Source organism: Python bivittatus, unplaced genomic scaffold, assembly GCF_059951505.1.
Source record: "Python bivittatus isolate LINGU-HERP-01145 unplaced genomic scaffold, Pbiv_v1 ctg000480_np1212, whole genome shotgun sequence".
Lineage (NCBI taxonomy): Eukaryota > Metazoa > Chordata > Lepidosauria > Squamata > Pythonidae > Python > Python bivittatus.
The window spans coordinates 97,591,090-97,605,458 of record NW_028277075.1 but is presented as its reverse complement, the minus strand read 5'-3'; the positions used below and the strand labels follow the sequence as shown (position 1 = coordinate 97,605,458).

The 14,369-nt window shown below is 37.2% G+C and overlaps 1 protein-coding gene across 4 annotated transcripts in view; it reads left to right on the top strand.

Moving 5' to 3' along the window:
* The window catches only part of NEB (nebulin), a 211,260-nt gene that overhangs the window by 162,559 nt on the left and 34,332 nt on the right, over window positions 1-14,369 (top strand). For 2 of the 4 annotated variants that reach the window (XM_088146546.1, XM_088146547.1), the window contains 13 exons: window positions 807-914; window positions 1,103-1,207; window positions 2,423-2,527; window positions 2,652-2,756; window positions 3,864-3,968; window positions 4,069-4,179; window positions 4,875-4,985; window positions 6,361-6,462; window positions 6,593-6,697; window positions 8,674-8,772; window positions 11,737-11,847; window positions 12,669-12,773; window positions 13,618-13,722. In XM_088146546.1, coding sequence (XP_088002672.1) covers window positions 807-914; window positions 1,103-1,207; window positions 2,423-2,527; window positions 2,652-2,756; window positions 3,864-3,968; window positions 4,069-4,179; window positions 4,875-4,985; window positions 6,361-6,462; window positions 6,593-6,697; window positions 8,674-8,772; window positions 11,737-11,847; window positions 12,669-12,773; window positions 13,618-13,722 — 1,377 coding nt within the window. The remainder of the gene's footprint in view (window positions 1-806; window positions 915-1,102; window positions 1,208-2,422; window positions 2,528-2,651; window positions 2,757-3,863; window positions 3,969-4,068; window positions 4,180-4,874; window positions 4,986-6,360; window positions 6,463-6,592; window positions 6,698-8,673; window positions 8,773-11,736; window positions 11,848-12,668; window positions 12,774-13,617; window positions 13,723-14,369) is intronic. The other 2 variants (XM_088146548.1, XM_088146545.1) reach the window with 1 other exon arrangement.

Sequence of the window (14,369 nt, the reverse complement as noted above, 5' to 3'; positions counted from 1 at the left end):
GAAGCTCAATGTTTCTTGAGTTCTTGGCTTCCCCTCAGTTTTGTTTCATAACAAACCTCTCAGACTGAGAAATAGTGACCAGAGAGTAAGCTTCATAATTATGAATGGATTTGAGCTCAAACACACTAGTCAAAAACACCAAATGTTAAACTATATCATCAAGGATACAATTTTCACTGACTGGTCACAGGTAACAGACCCACATCTGTATCCACAGGATACAAAATGTGATGCCAAAAGCTAAATAAAATGTCATGCTTTTGTTGTTGTTGTTCTGCATACCTGAGCTGAAAGTATAGGCAATTTCCCATACAGATGCCCTCAAGAAGACTCTAGGTGGGATAATTAAGATAGTGCCATCAGCTGGAATCATTTATGTCTGATAGCGAAGATACTGTATAGGCTGTTCAGTTGGCATACCATCACCCACCTTCTTCATTTTGACATACATACGTTCTGTGCATGCAGATGATTATTTCATTGGCTGCTTACTCAAATATAGGAGATCAAACATGCCAATTTTAATTTTGGTATGATTATAGATGCAACATTTGGGATGTTCTATTCTGACAGCTCTGGATGAGAATGGTGGACATGCCACTTGTTTCTCTTCATGCTTTGGACTGGACTGGACAGTTGCATTTTCCAACCTAGTCACATTGATGTTCAGCACATCAATGAGCATCCAATAGGAGATGACTAGGGAATGAAGATGGGTTAGATATTCTGGGTGTGACTTTCTAATAGAAGTGTTTTTCAAATATATATGATGATTAAATATGCTAACTTAAATTTTTTAATGTTAGATTCTTTATAAACTGGAATACAAAAAGGCCATACCAAAGGGATATACCTCTATTCATGATACTCCCATGATACTCCATGTACGGAAGGTCATGGACAGAATAAGTGAAGTAAGTAAATTTTTTTTTTTTAATTGTATCCTTCCAATTAAATGCCCTTCATGTGTAAGGCTATTTATTGCTGTGTTTTAGATTTAGATTATGTAATCCAGCCTAGCAGAAATATACAGCTTTGGGGATGGTTTCTGTTCTCTTTTTCTATATGGAGGTAAAGCATTCATCTTCTGCTTTTCCAACAGCTGAAATACAAAGAACTCTATCAACAGAACAAATCTCACTGCAACGTGGTACCAGATTCAGTTCACATTAAGGCTGCCAAGCAGGCTTACAAAGTGAACAGCAATGTGAGTTCATTTTTATTGTTATCATAGCCATGTAAATGTTGTCATTGGTGACTCAGCCTTCCAAAGGAAACTAGCAAAGCAGGTTTCCCAGTTCTCACTCTTCTGAACCCTTGAAGGATCCACTTGCCATATTTTTATAAAAATCCTATCCAGAGTGAAGGCATTAGTGTACCTCATGCTAACTTCAGAAGGATGAGGATCTGTTCATCCCATCTTGCTGAGCAAAGTGCTTCAGAGAGAAAGGGAGGTAGTATAGATTCCCAAGGCCCAACTTCCTTGGAGAGCCCTATGCAACCCAGGAGGTGTGAGTAGGGAATGAAGACACCATCATTTAACAAATGGTAGTCCTGGCAACTAGCTTTTGTGTCCTTCCAAAGATAAAACCGAGCACCTGGATAGGCTGTGTGTTTCTGTTCCTGGGTAAAATCTGAACTGGGTTTATCTTTTGCCATGCAATTTTGTAACATTATAAAAATGGTTTAACTTTTGTTGCTATGTGGGAATTGAAAGAGTCCTTGCTGAGAGGAGAAATGGAGGTGAGAAATTGACAGAGGAGGTACTTTGAAATTGAAACAGAGGCATTTTGTATTTTGCCTAGGTCTCTCCCTCTGTTTCTCTGCAGCCTTGCACATCACTTGAATCATTGCAAAAGCAGACTGCTTGTCAAATATTATAGTTTTTTTTTGAGATCTCAAACAGCCAACAAGTTATTCTGAGTCCCTGGCAACCCACTATACATGGCTTCTCAGTGGACCAGTGACACCCTCAGGTTTAAGGAGGCCCTGGGCTAGATGCTCTAAGGGAGCACTCCCCGCCCCCCACAAACATACTTCAGATTCAGTTTTCTCTCTCACTCTCTTTCCTAGTCCATCTCATTTTCTGAGTGGACGCGTAAAAGCAGGAAGATGGAAACAGCTAGCCAGCCTGGGAGAAAGACAGGACTTCATATGATGTGCTTTCATTAAATCTGTATGGTGCCAAATTTGATGACTTTTAGACCTAGATGGTTGATTTGTCCAATTACACCATGATGTAGATATGTCACTCTTCTGTGGAGTTTACATCTCTCCCAACCTCATTAGGGAAGAGTGCCATGTCTGTTGATTGGTTGAAGGATTCATTGTTTAGCAAACTACAACCACCTTTTAAAATTCTAAAGAAGTGCCTGTCTTGCAAGAACAATTTGATTATATGTTTCTATTTCTTATTAAATAGCTGGATTACAAGAAGAAATATGAAGCAACCAAAGCTCACTGGCACTGGACCACGGAAAGACCTGACTTTATCCAAGCTGCTAAAACATCCTTGCAACAGAGTGATGTAAGCAAATGAGAAAGAAAACTCACTTTTTTTCCTGATGGAGTAAGACAGTTTGTTGTTGTTTGGAGCAAACTAGACAGTTTTCATTTTGTTGTTGTTGCTGTTGCCCCTTCTTTCTTCGCAGTATGAATATAAGCTTGACCGAGAATATCTCAGAGGATGCAAGTTGTCTGTAACAGATGACAAAAACACAGTGTTGGCACTGCAGAATGCAATCTTGGCAAGTGATGTGAGTACTTTAAAATATTTCCGGTGGAAACTTTTTTCTGATCACTTTTGCCAGTTCTCATTAAATAGAACCGAAATATAAATTTAATCAAATGGGTTTGCATCATTTACAAAGTAGGCATGATCTCACATTCCAATCCAGTTGGAAGAAAAGTTGTTTTAAGCACCATATAAGAAAAGTTCATGTCTTAGTAGTAACTATAAAAATGGAAACAAGCATCTGCCATGACTTAGAGGGGGTAATCAATTCTAATTTGTGCTTCCCTTTTCCCTCCATCATCATGATGCTACACTCTTAGTAAGTTCCAAGTACTGCCAAGATTGAGTTCAACTTCAGTGAGCAAGCCAGTCAGTTTCCCGACTTCAGTCTAGGTCAGGAGTCCCCAAACTCTTCAGCTCATTGACCCCTTCATGAAGTTTCAGATTGTTCATCAACCCCCAAACATTTGTTATATGAAAATTATTTAATAAATACTACTTTAATTGTACTATTAATAATAGTAGTAGTAATAATAATAATAATAATAATAATAATAATAATAATAATAATAATAGAGACAACTCAAGGCCTCTCTTCCTGGCAGCTGACCATCCAACCTTGGGTAACACTGTCTCGCCGCTAGCCACCTCACCTTCAGGAGTGGTGTGGAACTCTACAGAGAACCCAAATGATTAATTGACCCCAATTGACCTTCCATCATTTACTGACAACCTATTGACCTCTAGCCATTTACTGACTCCCTTTTGACCCTCAGCCATTTATTAATCCCTTGGATAGTCCCTTTGATCCTTGGGGGCTGATATTGACCACTTTGAGGAACCCTAGTTTAAATGAAAGTCCCCATCATGTTGAAACAAAGCTTTTGTAAGATTAGTGACATATCTCATCATTTTCCTAAGGTATATTAAGGCAAGAAATCTCCAAAGTTACATTTTGACTTCAGAAACATCTTATAGTTTCCTAAGCTTCAGTATAAGGTTTGACTATCTTGGTTCTTTAATAGCTAAGAGAAGAAAACAATGCACTCACTGTTGGCAGTCTCATTTGTAGAACCCTGTTGATGATTGTTGCTTGAAAACATTTTTCCCTTTTTTTTAAACTTCTCAGTTAAAATATAAAGAGAAGCACAACAAGGAACGAGGAAGCATCCTTCCTGTTCCAGACACTCCCCAGATCCTTCTTGCCAAGATGGTTAGCTCTCTTGTGTCTGAGGTAATTGACTTTTTTATTTTTTATTATTATCTGGTTTCAGAGTATCTTCTTTCTAAAGATAAGTAATTTCTGAAATATTTTGTTTGTCTTTCATAAACAGAACAAATACAAAGAGCATGTGAAGAAACTCCTACCCCATGGTTCTTTCACAAAATTGCCAGAAACAAGGGATACTGTTCATGTCAAAAAAGTCACCAAGAATGTTAGTGAGGTAGGCTACTTTTGCATCATTTTATTCATGTTGCAGATAGCCTTTCACCTTTGCTGTGTTTGTGACTGAAACTGTAGTTTCTCCACTGTAAATTATAACGTACTGTTTTCTGAAGTGGTCCTCTTTATCATCAGTTCTGTTGTCCTTTTAACTGTTTATATATTCAGAATTTACAAAGGCTTAACATGTTGTGGGATGTGTAGTTCCAGTTGTTGAAAAATCTGGAAAGTGTTCTTCCTCATTTGAACTTTCATGATTTAAAAACTTGATTATGAACACAATAAGAATTTTAAGTGCCTTCAACAATGAGAAGGATGATAGAAATGAGGGTCGGGACAGACTTAATCAAATCACAGTGTGACTTGGAATTAAGGACAGAAGTGGTGTTACATGTATGATTGATGGATATTGACCTGATTATTATTATTATTATCAGCCAATTCAGTAACATGGCTGTCCTTTGAATCGAATAAATAATGCAAAGAGGTTGAAAATATAAAGGAAAATTACAGCAGAACTAAAGAGATGAAACTTGTTATCCTACATACAGAGACACACATACATATACACAAACTCACACTCAAACTCACATATCCCTTTTTCTCTGATAGTAGTGTTTTTATCTGTCTTTCCTATTTTAAACATCAGCAGATCTTCACTGGAGAATAACTGGTATAACTTTCTATCCCAAACAGACAAATTATAAAAAGAATTTTCAAAAAGAAAAAGGCAAGTCGGATTACTCAATCATGCTGGAACCTCCTGATGTGAAGCATGCCATGGAAGTGGCAAAAAAACAGAGTATTGTAAGTTATTTCTGTACTTTCTTCAATAAAAAATGATATATGATCAATGGGAAAGCCAGCCTGGCATAACTGTTACATTACTGGATGTGGACCAGGGAAGCATTTCAATGTATTGTTAGTATTCAGAATTAAGGTATCGTGATTTAATCAGGAACTCATACAATGAGTTTGAGACTGTCAGCCTCCCTTGCAAGCAAACCTACTTTACAAGGTGGCTGCTAGGATGGTAAAATGAAAGGTGACCCAAGGAGAAACAGTAGTTATTATTATTACTATCACTACACTTAACTTCTATAATAATTGTAATAATAATTATTATGCTAACTGATAGAAAATGACTGTATTTACTTACTGCTCATAGTCAAATTGTGTTCAGCTTTGGGGGGGGTTAAATTTTAATTTGGTTTCATTTCTACATATAATTGATAAGGTTTTGATAGCTATCTTGATTACTATTTTGATTACTATCTTCCTAGAAAGATTTATTTAATTCAAGAGTGTTTAATGCCCCATATGATCAAATGGAAAATATTTCAACATTATGAACAGGCACCAGAAAGATTTAGACAAGGACAGTATGGCTTTTAAAATATATGCTGCCCTAATAATTTCAAGCATGATATATGTAAAGGAAAAAAAAAACTTCTTTCAGTTTTCTTTGCATGTCACTTTAATTCCACTTTAAAGCGTAAATGCATGCATGCATAAAATCATATTTTGCAGATGAAAATCTTGGTTTATGTATAAAAGTTAGCTATTCTTCTGGCCTTATCCTACCCTAGAAGCCTTCCTAAATACTGTGCATTACATCATACTGGTCCAGAGCTATATTTCACAGTATTCTACTATTAGCTCTGCTTTCTAAACATTCTGGGAGGTTAAGTTCAACACTGTCAGAGGGGAGGCATTAAGTGCTCATCCAATCAAAAACAAATTGATAGTTTCCATATGTGAGAAAGGGACTGCAATTGTGAAGGCTGCTGAAATGTGTGTGTATGGGGGCGACAAGAGAATTGCCCCTCTCCACTGACTTTTCCTATGGCATCATTTTTCCTTCTTTGATGGAAGTGAATGGCTGTGAGAGAAAACAAAGCAGATGTCATCATGTCTAGCAAGGCCTCCATCCTTATTGATTTGGCTCAGGGGTTAGGGGCTCCATGCATGTAACCTCTACCAGAGATGACTGCGTTCACATCTCCCCTCTCCATTTCCCCATTCTTCCTTCTGCTAAGCATTTATAAATGCTGATTTATCCTGCCTACAGCAAACTGAATGGCAAAATATTAGCTGATTTTCATACTTCCATTGTCTCATCTTTTCTAGTTAAAAATATTATGTTAATCATTTATCTGCATCTCCTTTTCATGTACTGTAGATCGAATACAAAAAGGATGCCAAATCACAGCTCCATTATACAACTGTGGCAGATCGACCAGACATTATGAAAGCCACCCAAGTCTCCCATTTAGTCAGTGATGTGAGTGCAAATCAGTGTAACTGTTCAGTAACTTGTTGCTTGTGTAGCACACATATAAGCCATATTGCTTTCACTTTTGCATGTAGAACTCCAAATCGGTTGGTTTTTCAAATGTCTGTATTGATCTTAGATTGAGTACAAAGCCAAAGGTCGTGGAGAAGCTGGAGTAGGAGTCACCATGCTTGGACGTCCAGATATTGAACTTGCCAAAGAAGTGTCCAAACTTACTAGCCAGGTATGTACAAGCAAAACAAATAGTTTACAACAACAGGAGGATGTGACACAGGATTCCCGCAATCCCTTGGAAGTAATGTTGACATCTAAAGTAATGTGATCGATAGACCTGGAAATCATTCTAGGATTTTGATGGTCTAAAGAATCCTGTCACTGTGTACAGTGTGTGAACTCAGCTTTTCATACATCAAAAGGCCAGGTCTGTGTTGTAGACATCCTGGGCATGTATGGGCCTCCCTCAGGCATTGATGGGGGCTTAGTCTGGGCTCCCAAAGAGTAACATTGCATATACAGAAGAAATCTGGATCCTAGTTTCAGAAGGCTTGAATAGCTCAGTGATTATTTTGCCTTTAAAATGAATTGTTTAAAATGAATTATTCCTATTTAGCTGAATGTGTACTTAATGATAAAAAGTAAAGCTACTTGAGCATTAATTTTAGGTAGATATCACCTTTTAAATTTGCAGTACATTTTTAAAATATTTTTCAAAATGTTGCAGGTAAATTTTATTAGATTTTTAAAAATTAGGTTCACTGTATTAGAACTTATTAAGCAAAACATGGAACAAACACTGGGTTTCCAACTTCACGTTTGCACATAAAGCTAATTTGAAGAGGAGGACATTCTGTATAAGGGAGTAGGAGGTTATTTTTACTGATAAAATATTGTTGCCCTTTACACAGCTGTTTCTATGGTTTTCATATGTCTGTAATTCCAGAATGTACCATAGTTACCCCAAAGGAAGTCACTCCTGAATTTGAGATGACTCTCCAGAAATAGAAAAAAAAATATAAATACAAACAAAAAAAATGACAAATTCCCATATTATCAAATGTGTGTGTGTGCAAATATGTTTATGTATATGTATGTATATGTATATATCTGTATATACGTATACATGTATACATCTGCTAGAAGCCATAATCTAAAACAGGCAGAGTACAGACAAAAAAACTTGAATATCACCTAATTTGAATGAATAGCTAGTAAGGTAAGTACTGATTTATAAAATAGATTTCCCATTTGCATATATTAATGATTTGTGTGTGTATAGACATATATAGACAGGCACACACAAATACCTTCTGCTCTCTTATACTAGCAGAAATGACAAGAAGGAGGAAAAAATTGAGATGCAGATGGAGTAGGGAGAAGCAATAAGTGTACTGGGAAGGAAAAGGAGGAAAACCCAAACTGGATGGAAATGAAGCAAGATAAATTGGAAATGGTTTAGATATTAGAAAAGGATTAAATTCACCAGGAAGCAGCTCCTTGAAAAAAACAGCTCACCTTCCAAGGCATCTAAGCTATTTAGCAGGAGATGTCTGCAACTATCGGCATTTTTTCTTGTTCATTTGTTTTCAACTGTATTTTCTATTCTCAGTGAATATAAGACACACACACACACACACACACACACCATTCAGAGGTAATTATTTGTGGAAACCTCCCTCCACCTCTGCAACTTTCTGTCAAGTAATTTTGGTATGCCATATATTATCAGCACAGGACTATACGACTTTAAAGACATTGCTCCCAGCTCCACATTTTTTCTTCTGTAATAACTATTTTAAGGCAATTGTCTTGTTGATGTTCCCCATGTATTTGGGGTTTCTGACCAGATATTTGTCTGGAAACATACGTAGTTATTATCTTATCAAAGATTTTTGAATATAATGCTTGGATATTTCTGCTTTGCAGATTACTGCTGAAAATGTACTTTACTGCTTGTATAAAAGATGCATTTTCAATAATTTGGTGCCTTATATTTTAGTGCTTTCAGTAGTTAATCCCAACCTGTTTGTCTCCACCAAACTTTGAACAAGTGCAGTCGGTGAGCTTCGAAATCACGCTGTTCCCATGAGACATCTCCGTCAAAAGAAGAAATGAATGCTGCCTGCCTTTCTGTCTTAGCTCTGTGCTTTATGTCACTGGAGGTTGGCCATTCTAATCTTGCTATCTTGCTATGCTTCATAGGTCAAATACATCAAAGGATACTTGAGGGGCCATGGGGCAGCATCGTATGATACACCCATGATGAGGCATTTTAAAAAAGCTAATATCCTAAGTAGTCATGTAAGAAGGATTTAAAGTGCCTGTCCTTTCCAGCTTTCCATTTTATGAGTCTTGCTAAATGTTCTTGGCACATAAAATTGAGCCTGAATTGCCAACGGGATGTACTTAAAAAAAAAAAAAAAATCAAAACCTCATGAATGTTAATCAAAATCTCCCTATTCTTTCTTATGTAAAATTGCTCCTGAGGCTCAAAAGTTGAAATGGAGATAAATTATTTGTTCAAATCTAATCATTTGAGAATGGCACAGTTAGTGCATTTAGAATGCAAGCCAGGTCTGGTGAATGCTGTCATGCATTAACTAAAAACATACAGTGGAACTCGTGCAATGATTCCCAGGGGTCATGCACTACGGAGGCAGAGCAGAGACGGGGAGCAAGTGTTCCCAGTGGTGATCTTCTCACTAAGAAGTTTCAGGGAAGTTCTCAGTGAACCTTAATGTCTTGAATCAGCCTATACAAAACTCTTGAGTTTTGAAGAAAGGCTTCTGGAGTATTAAACCAGAACTAGATCTTGGCTAGCTTCTAATTGCTGCTGCTTGTGGCCAAGCGTTTCTTGTCTGTTTTCCCCACTCTCTCTTAAATATTTTAGAAAGAAATGTTATCAGCCTTCTCCAAATGGGCTCCTTCCATTGGGGTGGCTTGCAAGTGCTGTCAGCCCCAGCCAGCATGGCCAGTGGTGAGGGATGATGGGGACTGTGGGCCCAAACCCTGGGAAGGACATAGATTGGAGAGGACTTTTGGACATAAGGAAAAAAGGGAGATGTTTACTTTCTCATTTGTCTTTGTTTATGTTGCATGCAACCACAAACATCCTTCTGTGCTTGTGAGAAAAATCAGTTCTTTGTACTGAAAGTTGGTAAGCCATCTTGTCTGTTGTAATAATAAATTCTTCCAGTTATTAAGCTGTTCTATTCAATCTTTTAGTGAAGAATCGGGAACTTTTGACTCTTGGAAACATTAATAGGACTAAAAATCTTTTCTTGAAACAAAAAACAATACTCTTTTCAGAACAGATATTCATATGATGCATCGTCTGTTTTGTGTGGACATTTCTATACTTCTAGCTGTGCAGAATTTCAACAACAAATAATCTTTTAAAGGATTATTTGTCATCTATACTATCTATCATGTCACCAGTTCTGTCACTGTCGTGGTTACTCTGCATGTCATTTCTTATGCTTTGCTGTTGTTGTTAATTGGCTGTATCCAGTGTTGACCATTTGCCATAGAATAGAAAACAGAATCTATTTGAGTGGGGGAAGAATAGTAAGGGGAAATCCAGTCCACTCACATAACTTTGGATGTAGCCAAATGTTTTCCCTAGTCATGTGTCAGATCTGTCATTGTGAGTATGTCACTGTCCCTCTCAAATGCATCAGTTCCCGTGTGGGTCTGTATAAGTTTCTAAAGGAAATCTAACCAGAAGGATATTAACTGAACGTCACCAGCATTTTTTATTTTTTTTGTCAGTCTGGTTTAAAAACTGAAACTATCCAGCATGATGGATACAGAATTGTGTGGATAAGAACATATCCACATGTTTTAGAGATCTAAAATCATGGAATGTGAGTTCAGAGTGCACTATTGGCATCTTCCGTTTTTCTGATGATAAACTAAATTTACTTCTTTATAGTCATGTGTGTTGTTTTCTAGCATGATCAATTCCTTTCATCAGTTATATCAATCAGCTCTTGCAGGCGAGTGACCCCCACCCCTTCAAGAGTATTGTCCATTTACTTTATGTTTATTGCAGTGGGTCTGAATTAAATAAACTCTAATTACAATCTAAATAAACTGAAAATGCCCTTAGTTGTGGCCGGACAATGCCATTACTTTTTTAATTTGTTATTTCTTTATCTACTAAACAGCTAATACATTTCCTCTCTTTTATGAAGTTGCTTAATGACAATGTTACTAAAATGTTTAAGAAAAGAACTTTGTTTACCTAGAAAGTTATTAATATACAAACCAATTTTCACTAAAAAAAAAGCTGGGTTGAGAATAGTTATTAAATTGGGATGAGAACAACCTGGGTGAATCTGTTTACGTGACTAGAAGCAGATTATCCATCAGTGGGTTCAGATAGATTGATTTAAATTAAGAAAAAGCATCCAGCAGAACTTTTATTCTCACTTATTTTTTAAAAACGCTTTTAAAATGCTATCACTTCTCTTAAAACCAATAACTTGGGCACCAACCATACCAAGTCCAAACTTCCTTTGTGATTAGTAGTGTAGATGGTAAATAGTGGGCTTCCGTGAGGGAAATCTTAGGCAAGTCATTTTCTTATGTTAATGATCACAAATATACTGTAATCGTGTAAAATGCTGCTCTGATACTCTCAGAGTAAAACCAGGAAACAAACTTTTTAAAAGTCTAGCTGTTACATCAATATGTTTATTGCCCTTTATCATGCCTTTGTGGGATGTGGTGGTAGAGTAACTGAATTGTATAATTCCACCTTTCCCATCCTGGGGCCCTGAATATATGCCAGATGGCAGCTCCCTTCATTCCCGGGACTGGGAACGATGAGACATACGGAATATAGTGCCACTCAACTGGAGATTGGGGGAGACTTCCGGAAGCAATCCATAATGAAGCCTTTGTGTCTCTAGGGAGTTGTGCTTCATCTCGCTTTCTCAAGGGTCTCGTACATTTTTTTTTGCAATGGATAAATTTTATATATTTTGATATCTGGAGCTGAAACAAACCACTGAATGAAAGAAGCAATGTCATCCTGTGAAACGTAGCATGTATCTATATCATTACTGAAAAATCTTGACCTTCCCAATGGTCTCTTCTGTTTTGAAGTAGCTCCTATGTGATGCATCTTTTTCTGCTTGTTTGCAATCAGATTCCTTTTGATAACCTGATTGTGGATAGGTGTTTTCTCTTCTCCCTTCTTGGCGTCAGAAAAGCTAAAATTCAGGATCCTTTTTTAAAAATATGTTTTCTTGGCATCAGGTGAAGTACAAAGAAAGGTTCGATAAAGAAAAGGGAAAGAGACCTCAATACGACCTGAAGGAGAGCAAGATCTACAAGACCTTAAAAGATGCTCACCACATTGCAAGTGAGGTATGTCTGGTTCATTCGCTTTTCTCTGAATGGTGAGGAGTTTCAGGGTTCAGGTTCCTTTGGGAAAGGTTTGCTAGAATCTTGTAGTATTTGCAGGGAAAAAAAGAGAATGAGCACAGGCGAAAGCAAACAGGTTAAACACTCCACCAATAACATCTGTTACTCCACATCAGAGCTCTAATAAGAGTCAGCATCCAAAAAAGCATTTTCTGCCACTTACTCTCTCCCTGATCCTCTCCATTTCCTTTAAACCTGAAGTCTGTTTTCTGAAATGATACTATTGAATTACTTTCATGCCCAGCTTCTTTTCACACTTAGCCTCTTCCCATTCTTACCTTCTACTAGCCTTCTTGGGACAATTATAGTTACTTTCTTCAGCCTATAAAATGGAGTAAGTAGGGCTCTTCCCCTCCCCCATTCTTCTTCTTTTTTAACATATTTTACCCTTTTTTAACATATTTTACCCTTGAGGCTGAAGGGAATGATCCTTATTGCAGTTAATGGGGTTAATCTCCCTTTTGGAATCAAAAAGCTTTGAACCTGAAAGCTTCTCTAGCAACCCCAATGTGCCAGTATTCTTCCATGTGAATGAAACAGCAGTAAAAATATGGTGGCATTTTGGAGGGTTCCAGGAGCACTTCCAAAGGCATGGGCTGCCCTAGAGATGGAGCTTTGGGCCACTGGTGAATTCAAGATTGGCAGTAGCCCGTTCCATGCCAGCACAAGCTATAGGATGGCCACCTGAATGTATTCCATTTATAAGCATTCTTTACATGTTCCTGTGACAAGGCTGCTGACTTTTTCCTTTGTTTTATTAATAGGTTAAATATAAGGCAGATCTGAAGAAACTTCATAAGCCAGTGACTGACATGTCTGAATCTCTTGCGATGCATCATGTTTTGAACACGAGCCACCTTGCCAGCACTGTAAGCCTGTTAGCTAAACTGAGATACATTCAGATTAACATTTCCATCTATCTGCCTTTCTAAGATAATATCTGCTAACAACTTCTGCAACTTCTTTCTGCAATGTCTTTCCTCCTCCTTGACTGTTTCTAGGAAATCACCTGGTAGTGATCTCTTCTCTCCTGCCTGATGACTATCTCCCATGTTGACTAGCAACATTAATACCTCAAATCTTCAGAACATTTTCTATTACTTTTAAAATAGACCCGCTAATATTTTAAACATCTAACCAAATTTTAATAGCATTTTTTACCTTTGTAACTCATATTTTTACTAAATAAGTATTATTTCCTTAACTTTTTATTTTTTTTCAACTCACAACTACTATTTTGAAACAATAATTCTTTAACTTTTAAAACCGCTTCAGACTTAATCTGCTTTTTTCTGACATTTTATCTTCTTGCTATAATAAATTCTGCTTGTGGACTTTGTTGATGCATCTGGTCAGCCATTTTGTGACCCAAAATGCTGAACTAAATGGCCCTTGGCTTGTATCAGCTAATCCCATTTTATATTCTTAAGAGAAAACCAAGGGGTATTGTTCCATTTTAACTGCATCACATATTCACTGCATCACATTTCTTTGGTCCTTTCTTCTTCATTCATCTTTTTGTTCTTGTTTTATAATATTTGTCCCTTTCTGCCTCATACTTTTCTTTCTTCTTCTCTTTTATACATTTGTTTTTAACCGCATCTCTGATTTCTTATTTGACTGCTGATAGGTTTGTATAAGGTGATCTAAAAAGCTTGATCTGGTTAGGATACTTTTTAACTATTGAGGTGGTTTTTGACACCTTCCCTTTAGTACCAGTACAAGAAGAAATATGAGAAAAGTAAAGGTCACTACCACGTGGTTCCAGATAACCTTGAACAGATCCATCTAAAGGAGGCCTCAGAACTTCAGAGCATAGTAAGTCGGTTAAGCGTTTCACACTACTTATATCATATTCATAATACAATCGCTACTTGGCAGTATATCTGTATTCTCATCCAAGGGTATGTCAGAATTTTATAGACTCTTGGCATATTAAGCATGCAGGTGCAGATTGCTCACTTTGTATACTTGGCTCTTCCTGTCAGAGGGAATAGGTAAACCATCCTGGAAGCCCTACCCATGATTTAGTTTAAACTGACTTTCCTGGAATTGTCCTCTCATAACAAGCTGGAGTTATCACCCAAGTTTTGTTCTGGGCACTAGAATGCTTCCTTATTCTTGATAAGCCAGAAATCTAAATAATCATGGCTTAATAATGCATGTGTATCCAGCCAGGTATTGCAGAATCTGAGTTTCTAACATGGGAAACTGAAGTGCCTAGTAACACTTCCATGTCCACCTGATTTTATTAGATTATTTTAGGTGTCCCATGGTATAAAGCAAACCATAGCCTCAAGCATTAGGTTTATTTCCAAGATGCTTCTGGATCACTTACACACCCAAAATATATTTTTAGAAAATACCAATAGTGAAGGGCTGCAGACAAGAACTTTGTCTGGAAGTGTGACTACTTGCCTAGGAGAATGCCAGAAGTAAGCTGTGTGGTAGACAGTATCTAGAGG